The sequence below is a fragment of the Acomys minous genome (assembly GCF_964271855.1).
Source record: "Acomys minous genome assembly, chromosome: 5".
In the NCBI taxonomy this organism is placed as follows: Eukaryota; Metazoa; Chordata; class Mammalia; order Rodentia; family Muridae; genus Acomys; species Acomys minous.
Window position 1 is genome coordinate 32108281 of NC_140494.1, and position 17662 is coordinate 32125942.

The 17662-nt window shown below is 44.4% G+C and overlaps 1 protein-coding gene and 2 long non-coding RNA genes across 4 annotated transcripts in view; 2 read left to right on the forward strand and 1 right to left on the reverse strand.

The window, feature by feature from the left end:
* LOC311598765 overlaps positions 1 to 5657 on the forward strand; it is an 85643-nt gene extending 79986 nt beyond the window's left edge. For both annotated transcript variants that reach the window (XR_014779660.1, XR_014779661.1), the window contains one exon: positions 4477 to 5657. This is a non-coding gene — a long non-coding RNA (uncharacterized lncRNA). The remainder of the gene's footprint in view (positions 1 to 4476) is intronic.
* Positions 304 to 16741, reverse strand: ZNF367 (zinc finger protein 367). Its single transcript, XM_084784078.1, has 5 exons — positions 16231 to 16741; positions 10203 to 10353; positions 7944 to 8063; positions 6884 to 7022; positions 304 to 2812 (listed from the first exon to the last, which is right to left on the reverse strand). Exons 1-5 carry the CDS (start codon positions 16621 to 16623, stop codon positions 2590 to 2592), a joined length of 1026 nt encoding a protein of 341 aa, XP_084640204.1. The 5' UTR covers positions 16624 to 16741; the 3' UTR covers positions 304 to 2589.
* On the forward strand, positions 10361 to 11716 carry LOC311598768. Its single transcript, XR_014779666.1, has 2 exons — positions 10361 to 10795; positions 10834 to 11716. It is a non-coding gene; the product is annotated as an uncharacterized lncRNA (long non-coding RNA).
* Positions 16742 to 17662: the final 921 nt, after the last annotated feature.

The window sequence follows — 17662 nt, forward strand, 5'->3', positions numbered from 1 at the left end:
AAACAGTAATTCATACTATGTATGTATGTATGCATACATGTATGTATGTATAAATAATTAAACATATATGCCTGAAGGCTAGGTATATCGTGTAGCTCAGTGGCAGCATGCTTACCTAGTGTGTACGAAGCCCTGAAGTCAGTCCCCCCCACCTTAAAAAAGCTGAGACAAGTGGGATGAAGGATGTCAGGTTGTGGGTTGTTTCCGTTTTTAGGATATACACACACAAACACATATGTGTGTATAATTTTTGATAAAGAAACAAATTATAAAAACTGCAAGAATGACCCATGTACTTTAAGCTTTAAATTAAAATAAAATTTTATTCAAAGCATCTTTTAAAATTACAGCATGTTTATTAATATGCTGTTAACTCTGCCAAACTACAACTCAGCCATCTGAAGCATAAAACACTTCAAAAATCTGAATGTAACCACATTTTTAAAACAAAAAGCAGTCATAACACACCTCAAATTTTAGATGCCAATATATTTAGTCCAAGTACATAGCTTATATTTTTTTAAAAACCCTTTAAAACATGGCCAATGGTACACAGTTGGAATAATTTCTTAAACTGCCTAATCATAAAAATAAAAAAATACTTGTGAATATTAACTACAATGGTTGACAAAAGTCAACTAGAGAAACAAACAACACCTTTAGTTTTGGAAGGCCTTAAATCTTGTCATCTGTGAACTGGCTAATTGTATTTTTCAAACTACTGCTTAAGGTGAGTTTATCAGATTTTAAATTTCCCAAGACTGATGAGTGTTGCATTTTGGTTTATACACTCCCATTCATCTAAGGAAAAGTTCTAGAGAAAATGTTGAACCCCAAGCCAAGAATATTCAGATGCTATGTATGGTCTTACTGTACTTACAAGTGCTCCAAGTTAAAATTCTACATACCAGATTACAGATAAAATTCTTAGACCATTACAAATAGAAATTCTCTTATTACAAAAAGCTCCTACAAATCTGTAATTGACTGTACAGAGGAATTGCATTTTAAAGTATGTCCTCGTCATACACATTATTAACTACCACATCTTCAGTTTCACACTGGTGCTTCCCAGGACATTTCCTCACGTCCTCTCTCCAAGGCTACACAACTTAACTACCTGTGTACTGCAACTGCTGAGGTTTTTTATAACAAAGCCTACATTCTCAATAATGTGTAATCTACACTTGTAGGGTGCTACCGAAACTCAAAGAAAAAGGCACTGGGGAGCCCATCTTTCCTCCTATTACTTTAAGTCTCCAATCAAGGAGTCTACAAATCACCATGCTCTGCATATAATTCTATTCACCTCTGAAGAAAAGCTCAAGTGACAGACTCCTGACTCCACTAGAGAGGTGGCTGCATGGCCCCTGGGATTCTGTTCATACCTCAGTACACAAAGCATGGTCAATGACTTCATCTATTTGGAGAAAATGGTTTTGAACCGCCAAACAACACGCACTTGCAGTTAAAACTATTTCAGAAGCTTGCATGTCTGAGTAGCCAATATTTGCTCAAGTGTTTAACTGATAGTTAAATTTAGTGAACACAATAGCTTGGTGTGTTATTCTCAAGTGAAGCAGAAAGGTGGCAATATGCACTGAAAATATAAATACGGAGGCTTCCATCCACTAATAACGCTAAACAAGCAGAACAATGAAAATTTAGTGTTTACTATCAAAAGACCTAAAACATTTCACTACAAAATGACCCTGCAGATGTCCCTTTTATTAGTACAAACACAAGTGCCAATCTCATTACAGGGCCCATCATGGATCTCACTGGTGTGCACACACATGCACCGGTTGCCAGGGTACGCAGACTCTGCAAGATTAATCACTCAGGTCCAGCAGCTGAGCAGTGTGCAAAAGTCCCCAGTCAACAAGCTGAGGGACGAGTGCTTTTTAAGCATCAGCAATACAGTGAGCTAAAAAGCCCAGAAAGATGGGGTAAGACTCATTTTACATCAATTGAAAATCTCAACTCCTACCCATCTTACCAAGATCCTCACATACCTATTTTCTTCCATGTCCATAACTTATAGCATCTTTCCAAAGAGTTGGCCTCCCATTTCTCTAGCCTTATTGGGCATGCTATTTTGCAATTTAAAAATATGTATCTTATACATATGTCTCACACTGCCTTGCTTCAGTGTTTACAGTACTGTCACACATACTAACATACACTGTTAAAAATGATCTTATAAATAATCTATTTCAACCTTCTTTGGCTATTTGTACCAATCTGTTTTTTTCATACAAATGTCTTATTCACAAAGTGCTTCCTGTGAGAACTGCTTCCGATGAATGCATCAAACTTGCAAAACCTAGCTTCCCACACATGCAGCTTCTACCCTGTAACTGCAGTCCATATTTACAAAATATTTTAAACTTTACATCAAATCCATTTCCATATATAAAAAAAAAGTGCAATTCTCTCTCACCTCGTCTGAGGCAACAACATTCTTCATAAGTTTCTACAGAATAGCAGCCTATGATAAGCAAATAAGGTGCTTAGCTTATGCCCAAGGATCTACTTTGTAAGTATGCTGGGCAGTACTTTTGTACAGTGAAGAGTCAAGTGTGGGGGCTACTGGCGGAGTGGCGCCCCTGTCAGATTGGCCAGCTCAATAAGTGCCAGGGCTCCATGCAGCCTCTCTCGTTGTTCCTGCAGCCGGCGCTGGGCGCCACTCTTTTCATCGTCTTCCTCATCAGACTGGAGATACTCCAGAGGGTCTTGCTGCTCTTGATCAGCCTTTTGAACTAGCTTGCCTTTCAGGGTAGGGGTGCGCTGCTCTCTCATCTCCCAGTACCTGTGCAAAAGGCAGACATATTATTTATATGGTAGGTATCAAATTGTCACATATTTTCTTAGTGGGGCTGGAGATGGCTCAGCAGTTAAGAGCACTGGCTGCTCTTCCAGAGGACCCATGTAACAGCTCACAACTATTTGATGCCCTCTTCAGGCCCTATGAACTCCTGCACACACATACACTCAGGTATACACACATAAATTATTTTTAATAAATAGTTCGTAGTTCTTAAAGATGAAACACAAACGTAAACATGTAAAAAAAAAAAATCAACATCCTCAATGACCAGGAAAATTAAAATTACATTTATATTCCACCTTGCCTCAATCAGACCCATTACATACTGATGGGAATACAAATCGCTCAGGCACTCCTGAAATTTTGTGGAGGTTCATACTCAAGGTGCAGCTGCCATGCGACCCAGCTATCCCAAGTCAGCAGACTGTGGAGACCCTTGCTCATGGGGGCTTACTCCAGCACTGTTCACGTAGGCATGTTATACAACAGCCTAGGTGTCTGTGCCAAGTCCCTCAGCTCCCTTACTGGAGCCTCCCCTTTAAATACATACCATCTATTGCCTGACATGACCATGAAGCATGGGGTGAGGAATTTGATAATCCATCTAGTCTTGAATTCTCTCCATTTTTTGATGAGGATTCAGGAGAGCCTGTGAAAAACCTAACTTTGGAAATGAAATTCATTTACCAATTCTTCCTTAGCCCCATGAGCTGTGCTTGCTGTATTTCCAATGTACTAGCCAACCTATTAAAAACTCTAGAAGCCAAGTCAGTGTTGGATAGTCCTTGCATAGTATCCCAAGAGGTAAGAAAATAACTATTTGAATTCAGACCAAAAGCAGCACTGTGGATCCTTTACTGCCGTTAAACTAAGCATTTTCCCACTAAATTGTCTCCAAGAGGGTTACAGCACAAGAGGATAAATCCTTGGGTTGGATTTATTTACACCGTAAGAGACATAAAACGCTAATTGCTTACCGTAGTATCCTTGCTCAGTTAGTAAATCAGGGCGGGTCCAACCCCAGTGTCATCAATTACGTGAGTTTGATCCTTGCATTCTATTACCCTCAGCCAACTAGACAGTGTTTAAGAGCATTACAGAAGTCTATGGAGTTTCTGCTGTTCTTGAGACAGGGTTTCTCTGTAGCCCTGGCTATCCTTGGAACTAGCCCTGTAGACCAGACTGGCCACTAACTTGGAGATCTATCTGCCCCTGCCTCTTGAGTCCTGGGACTAAAGAAATGTGTTCCACCACCCAGCAGGCTTCCCATTTCATTTGCATGTTACTATGGAATTTTCTCATATGAACAGAATTTGTGATTACAAAAACTGTCCAACCTTCTCCCATGCCACAGGCAAATACTTATGTTATTGATGGCTCAGCTAATGGGACAGAGGGATTGCACGGTCTCAATAGTCAGTCTATTAATACTTCCTTTTCTTTAGCCTAACAGGTAGAAGTGCCAGGTCTGACTCATCTATTATGGTTAACTCATAAACTCAAAAACTTCATTTCAAATTCTGCTTATGTTGTAGGGTTATTTCCAGCAACAGGCACATTCTCGTGCACACGCCAGCCTCCCTGGTCTTACTGCAGAAAGAAATAAGCAGCTGATGCATTAACCTGCTCTATTTCTACTTCTCCAGAAGACAACGGGGAGGTGCATCTGTCACTGAAGCACTGTGGATCCCTCTTTGGCTCCTCCAGCCCCAGGTCATCAAGGATGGTGGTGGGAAGTGAGGAGACAGTGGAAGTCACCAGAAAGATAGCAAAAGCAGGATCAACCATATCATCAGACGTGAACTCTGCCCACCTGGGACCGAGATAAGGCCCTATGTGGCAAGGGAGAAGTAAGTACACAGAGCCCACGTCTCTGCACATACAGTGAGTGCCCCTGAGCATGTGCACTGCTGTTGTTCCTCATCCTCCTTTGCTTCAACTTGTAGACTGGATGGGTCCAGCTCCTGTTATCTTTAGTAATGCATCTGTGTTTACGCTTGACCTTGGAACCGCAACAGACTCATTCACTCATATGAAGAAGGAAGTGGGTTTAAGTTTTCCTTGGGATTTCAACCCCTTCCCATTCGCATCAGACACCATACCATTTGTCTCCCTACTAAAGAGCAAATACCAGCTTCCTTTCTACAAGAGTCCAAAACCACTAACCACATGGGTCTCTAGATTTCTCATCAATATAATAATGTGACCAATAGCACTAAACAGTTTTCATCAGTACTCTTGATAGCAGAGTATTAAATACAATGTTTTCACTCTTCTAGTGTTATTATGTTTATAATTTGCTTGCTTAAAGGATAATCATGCGTCAAATGACAACTCATCTACCACATTTCAAATCAAAACTACTCTGGATAGCCTGTATTTAAAAATTTCAGAACATAGCCAGGTGCAGCACTGGGGAGGCAGAGGCAGGTGGATCTCTATGAGTTCAAGGCCTGGTCTACAAAGCGAGTCCAGGCCAGCCAAGGCTACACAGAGAAACCCTGTCTCAAAAGAAAAAACAAACAAACAAACAAACAGAACGTGGTCCAAGAATGGACTCCCGTGAGATTTCTGAGTGCTTGTGAGAAAACTTCAGGAAATCAAGAGTCTTGAGATCTCAGTTTCTCCAGCCACACGTAGGTATTCTTGGACCATGCCTTTATGCAGCTCCTGGGTGTACAGGACTGCAGTGAGCTCCCTTCACATTGTTCCTTACAGCTAGCTGTTGTCACTTGTTCATATTGCCCTTGTGACTGTACACTTTACTCTTAACCATCAGAGTATAAACTGCCTGATGCTCTGAATAAAGTTGATGATTGGATGAGAATTCAGTCACCCACATTTATTGGTTCCATTCTCCTGGGTCCCATCACATTAAACACCTAATGGATTTTATTCAGCCACAAAGAACAACTATGTAGACACTGAAAAACAAAATATCACATTTTCTCTCACTGTGGATCTCAGACTTTATATAGCCTCATTAAATCACTTATTTATATGTCACGGAAGTAGGAACAAGACTGAGGGAATGAAGGGGACTAGGAGGAGAAAACAATCACAGAGAAACTCCTGCGATCAAAGTACTTGATAGACTTGTATGTATTTTATGGAACCCATTATAATATACAATGAATATACAGTGATAAAAATGAAATTTTGTTAAAGAGGTTCCTTAGTATTACTTTTCTGTGACTATTCAGAGGTAGTACACAGAAAGTTAAACTCAGGAGTGAACGCTGTTCATTCAGTTGCCTGTCATCACATCAGAGGCAAAGGCAGATGAATTTTTGTGAGTTCCAAGGCAGCCTGGTCTACACAGCAAGCTCCAGACCTGCCAGGTCTACACTGTGAGACCCTGTTTATAAATAAATAAAATACAACTCTGTCATCTATCTTCTCACACTAGTAATGCCCGCAGTGCGTAAGACACACTAAAAGAACATTAGTTCAGTACAACTTAAGGACTAGAACAGGAGAGCGATGACAGTCACTGGGGCTGAGTAACAGCTCCACGCCCAGGAGGATGCCAGCCTCTTAGAAAGTAGCAACTATGAAGCGGGCCCCAGCCTGTTCGCCCTGGAGCTCCTGGTAGGTCAAGTAAACCTTTCCTCCATGAGGAATGAAGAAGAAATGCGCCTTAGCAAAGAGCAGAGGCCGGGAAAGAAGAGCGGCATGGTTGTCAATAAACAGCAGCCCACTGTGGCACAGCAGGGGGAGGAGCTGCAGCAGCACAGCAGAGAAACGGCTGTGATGCCAGCAACAGACGAGTCAGTAAGTAAGTCAAGTTTCAGAGAAAGACTTCTATACTGACCTTGTCGCCATGACCTGCAAATTCATGACCAGTCCACATTATTCAACAGTAAAACAAAGAAAACTCTTGGAGAACACACACACACACACACATAACAACTCTACAGAAAACTAAGGGTTATTCTGAACTATTTTATAAAGTATAGGTAATTGATTTAAAATGAGAGAATTCTCAAAACTTTAACATAAACCCAAGCCCCAGAGGCATCTTTGTGGGAGACCTCATACAGCAGGCCTTACCTTGCCAGCCACTCGGCAGCAGCCTTGTTGTCCGCAGACTGATGTTTGCTGAGTGTGTCCGTTGGCTCTTCTCTCTTCAGCCTGGCATAAGGGTGCTTTGGACAGTGACGGTTTGCATGGGTGAATCTGCTCAGGCAGCCTTTAAAACACAAGAGGAAATGCTTACTAGACTGAACATTCAGGCACACTACGCATGTCCAGCTTCAATGTACACACAGAGGAAGGCCAAGAGATGCCCAACTCTCTAACCCAACAAGCTCCTACACCACATCCATGGGCCCCTGGGCCCCTTCTGACCATGGTGCACATGGATACATTCAGGTAAACACACACTCAAAAAATACATTAAAAAAAAAACAACAATAAAATAAAGATTTTCTAATAAGTCAGACATAGTGTTGCACACCTTTGATTCCAGAACTTAGCAAGCAATGGCAAGTTTGAATTTGAAGCCAGGCTGGTTTATATAGGGAGTTCTAGGCCACGCAATGCTATACAATGAAACTCTGCCTCAAAAAGGAAAAAAGTTTCTTCTCAAATGTGGAACTGCAAATAAATAGTCTATAAACATTTCTAAGAGTATAAGACTTAAGCTGAGCACAGTGGCACATTCCTTTTATCCCAGCACTCAGGGAGGCAGCCGCAGGTGGATTTCTTTGAGTTCCAGAACAGAAATTCTGGTCTATGAGTCTAGGACAGCCAAAGCTACAAAGAGAAACCCTGTCTCGAAAAAAACAAACAAACAAATACACTTACTCTAGTTTAATAGTTTAGGAACCAACATAGAAGCCCACTTCAAAGGCTACATTCGTTATGCATTTTCTACTTCTCAAAGCTTGAGGTGGGCATGTAGCTCAGTGCTAGACAGAGTACCTGTCTAGCCTGTGCAAAGGAACTTGGGTTGGAGCGGTAACTTATGCTGTCTTAGAAAAGCTTATCAGAAATTTTCTCCTCAAAAACTTTAAGTTAAACTATGAGCTGGTTACTAAAAAACTAAGTAAAGCTTATTCTAACGACTAGCTGGTTACTAGCTATTCCTGGAATGTCACTAACACCATACCATTTTCTGAACAGACAAAAGGCTTCTCTCCGGTGTGAAGACGCTGGTGTGTTTTGAGCTGTCCACTTTGAACAAAGGCTTTCCCACAGTCCGGATAGTCACACAGATAAGGCCTCTCACCTAAGAAGACAGACATCACAATCAGACCCATGGCAGCAAGGCAAGGAGGGGCAGGAAGAGAACCGCTTTAAACAAGTCAGAACTCCAGTCTGTGCTGTCAGACTTAACTATTTCTCGAGGCATTTGCTTTTTATGTCCCTGTAGCAGCCAAAGTACAGAAGTATCTGGGACATACAGCAAAGGAGTAGCAGATTCAGACAGGAACATGGGGCTTTCTTCATTAAAGCCCAAGACCTTAACTGACCCCTACACTGGCAACAAAAGCTCTGCAGTGGTTTGGAGACAGGGTTTCTCTGTGTAGCCTTGGCTGTCCTGGACTCACTTGTAAACCAGGCTGGCCTCGAACTCACAGTGATCTACCTGCCTCTGCCTCCCAAGTGCTGGGATTAAAGGCGTGCACCACCATGCCTGGCAAAATTGTATTATTTCATGAAGCAATAGTTTTACTGATGACATTCAAAGTCAAACCTTCCAGTATAGCTACCTTATAGTAATTCAAAGTTAACACCACACTCCTTTTAAGGATTTAACTTTAAAAAAAAAAAAAAGATTCTATCAGATTACATTGTCTTTTCAAAAAAGAAAATAAGCAAATCATGACCAGAGTGTGTATGTGAGGGAGGGAGGGAGACAACAACCAAGTATTAACAGCTCTAGATGAGCACTGCCCAGTAAAAACATACTGTGGGGGCTGGAGACTTGGCTCAGCAGTTAAGAGTAACTGCTGCTCTTTCAGGATTGAGGTTCAAGTGCTAGCATCCACATGGCAATTAGAGAATCACCCCTAACTCCAGTTCCAGGGGATCCAATGCCTTCTTTTGACCTCCTGGGGCACCAGGCACACATACAGTGCACATACATACATGCAGGCAAAATATACATACACACAAAATAAAATCTAAAAAAACAGAAGAAGAAGAAGAAGAAGAAGAAGAAGAAGAAGAAGAAGAAGAAGAATGAAAGAAAGAAAAGATAAACAAACTGTGTGAAGAACTATAGGAGCCTTGTTTGAAAAAGTAAAAACAAACCAGGGACACAGTGGTGCACACCTTTAATCCCAGCACTCAGGAGGCAGAGGCAGGCAGATCTCTGTGAGTTCGAGGCCAGCCTGGTCTACATAGTGAGTTCCAGAATGGCCACAGCAACATAGAGAGGTCCTGTCTCAAAACTAAACTAAATAAAAGAAAAGAAAAAGAAAAAAGTTAAAGCTAATCTATGTAAGTCAAAATTATCTAAAATATAATTTCAGTATATACAAACAATTATTAATAAAATTATTTACTCTTTTTTCATTTTAGGTATATTTCACACTTACAGATCATTTCAATTTAGACTAGCACATCTCAATTGTTTACAGGTCACATTAGGAACTGCTTGCTGTGTTGGGCAGCACAGCTCAAGATTTAAGGGCAGGACAGTTTGTAAGCTAGTATCAATGGGCTTTCATCTACAAACTATGAGATTTACTTACTATAAGGCTCTTAACTCTGGGGTAAACTTTATGGGAAGAACATGGGCCTGCTACAAAGTATTTTGCTTTCTACACGGACTGCAAGGACTTCTATACAAATAAACAGTTCAATAACAATGACATAACTAATATCTAGAGAGACTATGTTAAGTTTTAAAATCCTAAAACTACCATTCCCCAGCAAAAAGCAACAGAGTGAACAGTGGCTGATTATTACAACTTCAAAGTAATAGTGGCAATAAGAAAATATAGCCAGGCAGTGGTGGCGCACGCTTTAATCCCAGCACTTGAGAGGCAGAGGCAGGCAGATTGCTGTGAGTTTGGGACCAGCCTGGTCTACAAAGTGAGTCCACAACAGTCAAGGCTACACAGAGAAACCCTGTCTTGAAAAACCAAAAACCAAAAACAAAAACAAAAAAACAAAAAAACAAAAAAAACAAAAAAAAAAGAAAAGAAAAAGTTTTAAAATCCTACAACTACCATTCCCCACCAAAAAGAGCAAACAGTGTCTGATTATTAAAACTTCAAAGTAATAGTGGCAATAAGAAAATATAAGGCAATTTATATGAACATTACTTAACCAATTAATAACATAAGTTAACCTAAATACCAAATCGAGTTTTAATCAAGTATCAGTTCTAGCCCTTTCTACAGTGTTGTCATCTTACCTGTGTGAGTCCTTTTGTGAGCCTGGAGTGATTTCTCCCTCGGAAACACCCTGTTACAGATGTTACAGCGGATCCTGCTAGACGAATGCTCGCCCTCATTTATTAAATCCCGGACAGTGTCTGCTCTGGGCCTACCACGTCGGATTCCATCCTGTCAACATTATTTATAAACTTTAATATACTTGCCTGGGACCATTAAGGCAGTGTGAGACACACAGAGTAGCATCAGCAAGAACGGTCAAGTGGCTCCAATATCCCACCTGTCCACAGATAACAGAACTACTGACACCAGCAGTCACAGACCCAGTGTAGACCAGCAGAACTCAAATACTAAATCAGCAAACATCCCCACAGCACTCTCTCACTTGCCCATTATTCCTTTACCCAGTAGCAGCCTTCAGAAGGTCTGTGTTCTTAGTGTGTGGCGCCCAGAAATTTCTGAACCCAGTCAGAAGCTCATCAAGCTCAACACACAAGAAAGTGAAGAAGCTTTAGCAGCTGGGTAAGCACAGTGTACCCCCAGACAGCTGTCACAGACATGAGGGCAAAGTGTACCCCCACCCCCAAACAGCTGTCACAGACATGAGGGCACAGTGTACCCCCAGACAGCTGTCACAGACATGAGGGCAAGTCGTAAGGGCGTTGCCTGACAAAGTTCTAAAGACCTCTGACTGCCCCACATGACCTTTAGACATCTAGAAGAACAGCTGTTCAGGCTTTGCTTGGCAGAGTTCTAAAGGTCTCTAGTTGACCACCACTGCCCTTAAATACTATCTATGGTCCAGGTGTAATTTTGCCTAAAAACTACTTTGAAATCTACTTTTTCTCCTAAAACTGCCTTTGCCTCTATTTCTCAGTTCTAATAAAATTTGCACTGAAAACTTTTTCCCACAGAGAATATTGAAAGAAGGCATCTGGCCAAAGGCTTGAGACTGATATTGTTAGCTATAGAAAAGTAAACCTTGTTTCTTTAGAATCTGCTTTGAGAGCACTAGAAGGTGGGCTTGGAAGGTCATACTTTAGAGATATTTTACAATAGAGGACCCCTTGGCAGTTAGCCTAGGCTTGGATAGCATGTCTGTTGGTTTGGGACTAGAAGTAAATCAGGTTTCTGTGTTAAGGGCATTGAGTTTCAAGCTATGTTGCCATGACAATCATGTAAACCCAATGGCTTTGACCCAGGGAAATTTATGATTAAACTGTCCAGAGTATTGTTTAAGAAATAATAATCAGGTCATGCTGACCATTGCTTGGATATTGATTGAATCTTGCCAAATGCTTTATTATAGCTTATACAGAACTGTTTATATTTTTGTTAGATTGTTTTCTTGCTCTTTTGGTTTTTAAATGCTCTATTGATTACAAAAGATAAGAAAAAAATCATGATGTACTCTATAATGAAAATAATTGAACTTCACTTTGAATAAAGTACTGGGGTTGGCCCAAAGGAGACAGCAAAGGAAAAAATAAAGTTCTCCTGGGCTAGAAAGAAGACCTTTCAGTTTGCATCACAATTTACGCCTGGGCCTCAATATTTCTTTTCTCTTTAGTTCCTCAATCTCTCAACAATTAGTTACTTTAACTAATCATTTTCTCTTCTCTGATCCCAAAGCTGGTCTGCAGGACAAAGCCAAGGCCACACAGAGGAACCCTGTCTCAAAAAAAACCCAAACCCAAACCAGTCACAACACACACACACACACACCCAACAAGAAGGCCACATATGGTGGTGCAAGCCTTTGCTCCCAGTACTTGAGAGGCAGAGGTAGGTGAAGCTTTGTAAGTTTAAGTCCAGCCAAGACTACATAGCAGAGACTCTGTCTCAAAAAGAGGGGGGTAAAAAGAAATAAAGAAGCTATAAAGGCACATACTTGTAATCCTTGCTCTCAGGAGCTGAGGCGCAGGATGCTTTCAAGTGATTCTGAGGCCTGCCTGGGCTACATAGTGAGATCTCATCTCAAAAAACAAGCAAACAAAACAAAACAAAACACAAAAAAAGCAAGACCACTTGAACAGTTAACAGCATATCAACACTGTCACAAGTGTGTTACTCTAATTTAACATGCCTACAAAAGTGGAAATAGTATTGTTCATGAGATGTCTGCACTATCTTCCCTAATCTAAAACAAGCATGTCTTTTTAAATTTTCACTTTGAAAGAGAAGTTAATTCCAGTACTTTAGATCTATCTGTGAGTTCAAGGCCAGCCTGGTTTACAGAGCTAGTTCCAGGATATCCAGGGCTACACAGAGAAACCCTGTCTCAAATAACCAAAAAGGAAAAAATTAAAAGAAAGATTAAAATATCCACTACTATTTTCTTTGCTACTAGAGAAAATTAAAACATGCCCATTTAAAACAGGTACACAAATATAACATACTTGCCACACATAGGTAGTAGTTTAATAAACGCAGTCTTTTAATTAAGGAAATAAGATAGGAAATAATGCCTCAAATGAGTGAGTAGCATCTACTAGCCACACACACGAGTGTGCACATCTGACAGCCAGAGGTCAGTGTCAGGTGTCTTCCTCTGTCCCTCTCCACTGTATTTTTTGAGATAAGAGTCTCTGAACCTGAAGCTTACCATGTCCACTAGGCTGGCTGGCCAGAGGCCCCGGGATCTGCCTGCCTCTCAACACCCTCAACTCCTTCCATCACTGTTTATATTGTGTACTTCATATGGCTTTACATGGGGCTAGGGGTCTAGACACAGGGCCTTGTGCTTAGGCTGCACGCATTTGCACCCTGAGCCATCTTGCCAGCCCCAAACACATACATTAAAATAACCAATATTACTTGGATAGGCCTTTTTCATTTTGATCTTAACAATAAGAAAACCATGCTTCAAGGCACGCTTATCAGCAGCCAATTGTGTCTGTAGCCCAAAGGGCAAATTTTGTTAAGACTATTGGTGACTCAAAGAAAAAAACAATGTCAACATGAAATTTTGAATGGTTATATCACTAAAAACTTTTGCATACAGAATCTCCCAACCTCTAAAAGGCAGATGAATAATTCTCATTATAGTTATGAAGACAGAAAACCTAGTCCTTGACTGTTTTAGACAAGTTCAAATAAAAGGCTCGTCTTAGGGGTTCTATTATTGTGTAATAAGACCCCAAAGCCATAGAATCAAGGCAGGAAGCAGCGCTCAAGGCTTCTGCGTCAGTTCCTCCCCCCCTGCTGCCCCCCCACCCCCGTGATGGAGTATGACCTCAGAGTTGTTCCTTCCAAGCGGCTTTTGGTCAAGGTGTTTTATCATAGCAACAGAAACCTATCTAAGAAAGGCATGATAAACAAGAAAAAGAAAGTCAGATCTTGAACGATGTTTGTGAGCCCCGATGAGGGAATGTAATGAATCATAAATCCCTTCTCACATTTGGGTCTGGATCCCAACTCCCTATGATGCTCAAATCTGCTTACTCCCCACCTGGATCTGCCATCACAACTCCCCAAGTCTGCACTGCAATTCATCTGTCAAATTGTATACTACTATATAAAGCATCTCAATTGATCTTGATAAGCTATAAATAAGTTGTGTTTGTTTACATCAGCTTAATACTTTAAAAAAATTAACCCCTAAAAGTCCATTTGTATGTGATACATATGGGAGCAATATTATGTCTGGCTAGTCTCACGGTCTGCTACCCTCACATGACCTTAGCCCTAGAGGCTTTTTCTCACCCCTCAGCAGGTAGATGATACCAGAGTGCTCAACAGAGGGCCTGGTAGCTGACTCCTAACACTACAGAGTGCCCACTCCATGCCAGGTAATAAATGGTGGCTACTATGCTAACAGAACAGGTTTTTATTCAATGATTAAAAATTACTGCACATGAAAAACTACATGCAATCTAGATGTTTCGATATTAAAAGTGGATCCTGGATGGGCAGGGGCAGGCTGTCAGGGGTGAACGGTATCTGAGAAGCCAGACCCCTTGGTGGCCCATAGCATCCATCATGAATGCAGTCTGAACAGGGGCCCAGAAAGGAGGATACCGTATCCTGGAAAACAAGGATGCTATACCTGTTCTTCGTCTTTCCCAAAATTCAACCACCAGAAGATGATGTTAACAGGTAATGTTAACACACCAATAGTGCTAAGTTATCTTGTAATGAGGGACCAGAACACGCTGGCTAGTGATAGATGCTCCTCACCCCCAGGGGAGCAGTGTAGGGTAGGGACAAACAAAAGGGCAACAGAAAGCTGACACCGGGTGTGTGCAGCTCAGATGTTAATACCTCCCCTGGGAGTCATAGCAACAAACAGAAAATAAATGCTGCTCTCACTCGACAGCTGTCAGCGCCTCAGAGTGGCATAAAGAAGGGCGGTGGGAGGACTAGTGACACTGGCTGCTCTAGGGACTCATCTCCATCTTCCTGGAAAGCAGGCGGACTCAGCCAAGCGTCATCATTCACTCAAAGCCTGGGGGGATAGATCATCACTGCAGATCTTTAGAGGCAAAACAGCACGAGAGGGCTGGACTCTTTCTTCAACAAAGTCTTGACCAGAAACCAAAGAAGGTCACTTTCACAAATAAAGGCATATTCTAGTGCTTTCTCTCGTAAGTTTAGAATCCTAAATAAAATTCTGGAGCTGCACTTTGAACCCTTCATTAATTAAAAAGAAAAACTAGAATCTGTTATCAAATAATTTTTTAAAACTACAAATGTTCTGTGAGAAGACTGTTTATACACACACACAAAACACACACTACGGGAAGGGGTCAAACACCTCCTGCACAGAGGTCGCCTAAGACCATTGGGAAACAGATATTTACACTATGATTCATAACAGTAGCAAAATTATAGTTATGAAGTAGCAATGAAAATAGTTGTATGATTGGGGGTCACCACAACAGGAGGTGAAGGGTTGCAGCATTCGGAAATTTGAGAACCAGTGACTTACATTTTTCTTTGATAATCCAAAATAAAACTGAGTCAAAACGAAGATTAAGTCATTGGGGAAGGTGGCAGAGACATGAGTCAGTGGTTAAGAGCACTGGCTGATCTTCCAAAGGGCTTGAGCTAGATTCCTAGCCCCCACATGATGGCTTATAACTATTTATCATGCCAGTTCCAGGCATAATCATGCAGACATAAATGCAACCAAAACACCCATACACATAAGATAATAAAAATTTAAAACGCCACAACTGCGCGCTGATAATGCAGTTTCAATACTTGAAGCGTCGTGTCAAAGCAATCTTACAACTTTTAGTGCTCTATAATAATGCCACTAGTAAAGTTCTTAGCTAAAAACAAGTCTCAGCATGCAGCTACTACCCATAATGTCACCAAGCCTGCTTCAGTTTATAAACAAAGCGGCCCTTATTCCCCTGGGCAATTTGTTAGCTACACCTGTAGCAAAGTATGTGATTCGGGCGCTGAGCATGCATCTTTACCGATACCTTTCTGGCCGCTGATGAACGTGAAGTATTAAGCCTGGCCCGACAGCCGCACAGACACAGTCACCGTGTGCCAACCTCCCACCAGCTAGCTATGAGATCTTGATGAAGATGCGTGAACAAAACCCCCTAAAGCCTCAGCTGCTCCGGATGTGAGTAAAAGTATATACAAGGACGTGGTGTAGCTAGCCTTGAATTCCAACACTCGGAGGGGGAGCTCTCAAAGATCGCGGCCAGCCCGGGACACAGAGTGGCACCTTGCCGCCACCCGAACGTGAGCTGGAGCCAGATGCTCACATCCTTCCTTCCCAGATTTAAGAAGGCCGAGGCTGGAGGCTACAGCCCAGCAGCAGCGTGGGGCATCAGGACACCGGCGAGCCTCCCCTTCTTCACCCCGCTGCACCTGCTGCCCGGCCCTTCGCGCCGCGCCCGTCACGTGACCCCCCGCCCCCAAAGGTCCGGTTTTGGCGCGCGGCAGTGACGTCAGTGTCCTGTCAGCCACCTCCCCCGCCGCCCCGCTTTTCCTCCCCGGCCCGGCCCCGCCCCGCCGCCGAGCCGAGCCGCGCCGTTAACGGGCCCCGGGCGGCCCCGCGCCCCGGCCACCCGCACCGCCGCTCACCTTGAGGTGGCCGCTGTCTGGGCTGCTCGCCTCCTCCTCGTCCTCCCCGCCCGAGGCGGCGGCCACCGAGGCGGAGGACGGCGCTGCACCCCGCAGCGTCGGGAGCTCGGCCGCCGCGGGCAGTCCGGCCGAGACGACGCCGCCCGCCGCCCCCGGGCTGAGCGTCACGTTATGCGCGTTCTCGCCCCAGCGCCACGGGTACACCATGAAGTCGCTGAAGCCGGGGCTGGTGGGGACGAGCGGCGGTGGCGGCTCGGGCTCCCCTGCGCTGTTGCTGCACGGAGGCGTCGCCGGCGTGGTCCTGATGACCGATACCAGGACGCGCTTCGGGGAGTCGTGGCAGAAGATGACCGGCGGCGGCTCCGCCATTGGTGCCGGGACGCCGCGGATCATGCTGGCTGACTGCAACCCTCGCGCTCTCGGCCCGAGCCCGGCTTGCTCGTCCGTCCGCCCGCTCGCCCGCCCGCCCGCCCGCGCTGCTACGTCTCGGTGCCTCAGAGCCGCCGGCTCATGGCAGGCGGCCGCGGACGCCCAGGTTGCAGCAGCAGCAGCAGCAGCGTCGCTGACAGGGAAGCCGGACTCGCGGCGCCAAGCCCCCGAGAATAACAACCTGCTGCCGCGGTCCCCGCTCCGGCTTTTCCCGCGTTACATTTCGCGCCTGGGCGGAACCAGTCACCGCGAGGCCCCTGCGGCTGGCCACCGCGACGAGTGGCAGGTCGCGCGGGCCAATAGCCGGGTCCAGGCTGCGTTCCGTCCGCAGGGGGGCGGAACCGAGTGCGAGCGCGGGTCCTCCCTGCCACGTCATTGGCCGCCGCTCGCATACTTTTTTTTGTCTGGAGAGCCAACTGCGTTCGAAAGTCTGGAGGAGCGCGCCTCTCGTCCTGACACACCCGTCGGGAGCCCCACCCTGGACGGACGGACGGGTCCAGCAGAGGTGGGGGGGGGAGCGGGGAGAGGAAAGGAGGCTGCTGATTGGAGGAGCGGGCGGGGCGAGCATCCTCCGCCCCGCCCCCACGAGAAGCAGAGCGGGTAAAGGGAGCGGCGGGAGACCGCGGATTGGAGAAGTTGCGGGAGGGTCGTGGTGGTCACTGCTGGGCAGGAGGTGTCCCGTCACCCCCGTCTCCCCCACCCATCTCGCCCCCTCCTGCCTGTGGCTGTAGGGCTGTGGTTCTCGCGCGCAGCCAGTGTAAAGGGATGATGCTGCGCTGCGCCGCGCCCTCCGCCGGGCTCGGAGTCAGCAGGGCAGCGGTTCTTTTGTTTTATTTGAGACGGGGACTCATACACAGTCCTGAAACTACCTGTGTAGACCAGGATGGCCTCGAACACACCCAGTACTGGGACTAAAGGCGTAGGCCACCACTCCTGCCTAAGGGCATAGGCAGCCTAGGATGGGTCCTTTCTCTGACTCCTGGCGCTGGTCGCCCGCCGTGGG

Bases quoted from the DNA above. Each gene is read 5' to 3' on its own strand.
- ZNF367 (XM_084784078.1), bottom strand. From the start codon at position 16,623: ATGATCCGCGGCGTCCCGGCACCAATGGCGGAGCCGCCGCCGGTCATC. The intron at 10,354-16,230 runs GTGAGCGGCGGT...TAATGTTGACAG, and splicing joins CAGACAGCGGCCACCTCAAG to GATGGAATCCGACGTGGTAG. The intron at 2,813-6,883 runs GTAAGGCCTGCT...CCTTTTGCACAG, and splicing joins GCTGCCGAGTGGCTGGCAAG to GTACTGGGAGATGAGAGAGC.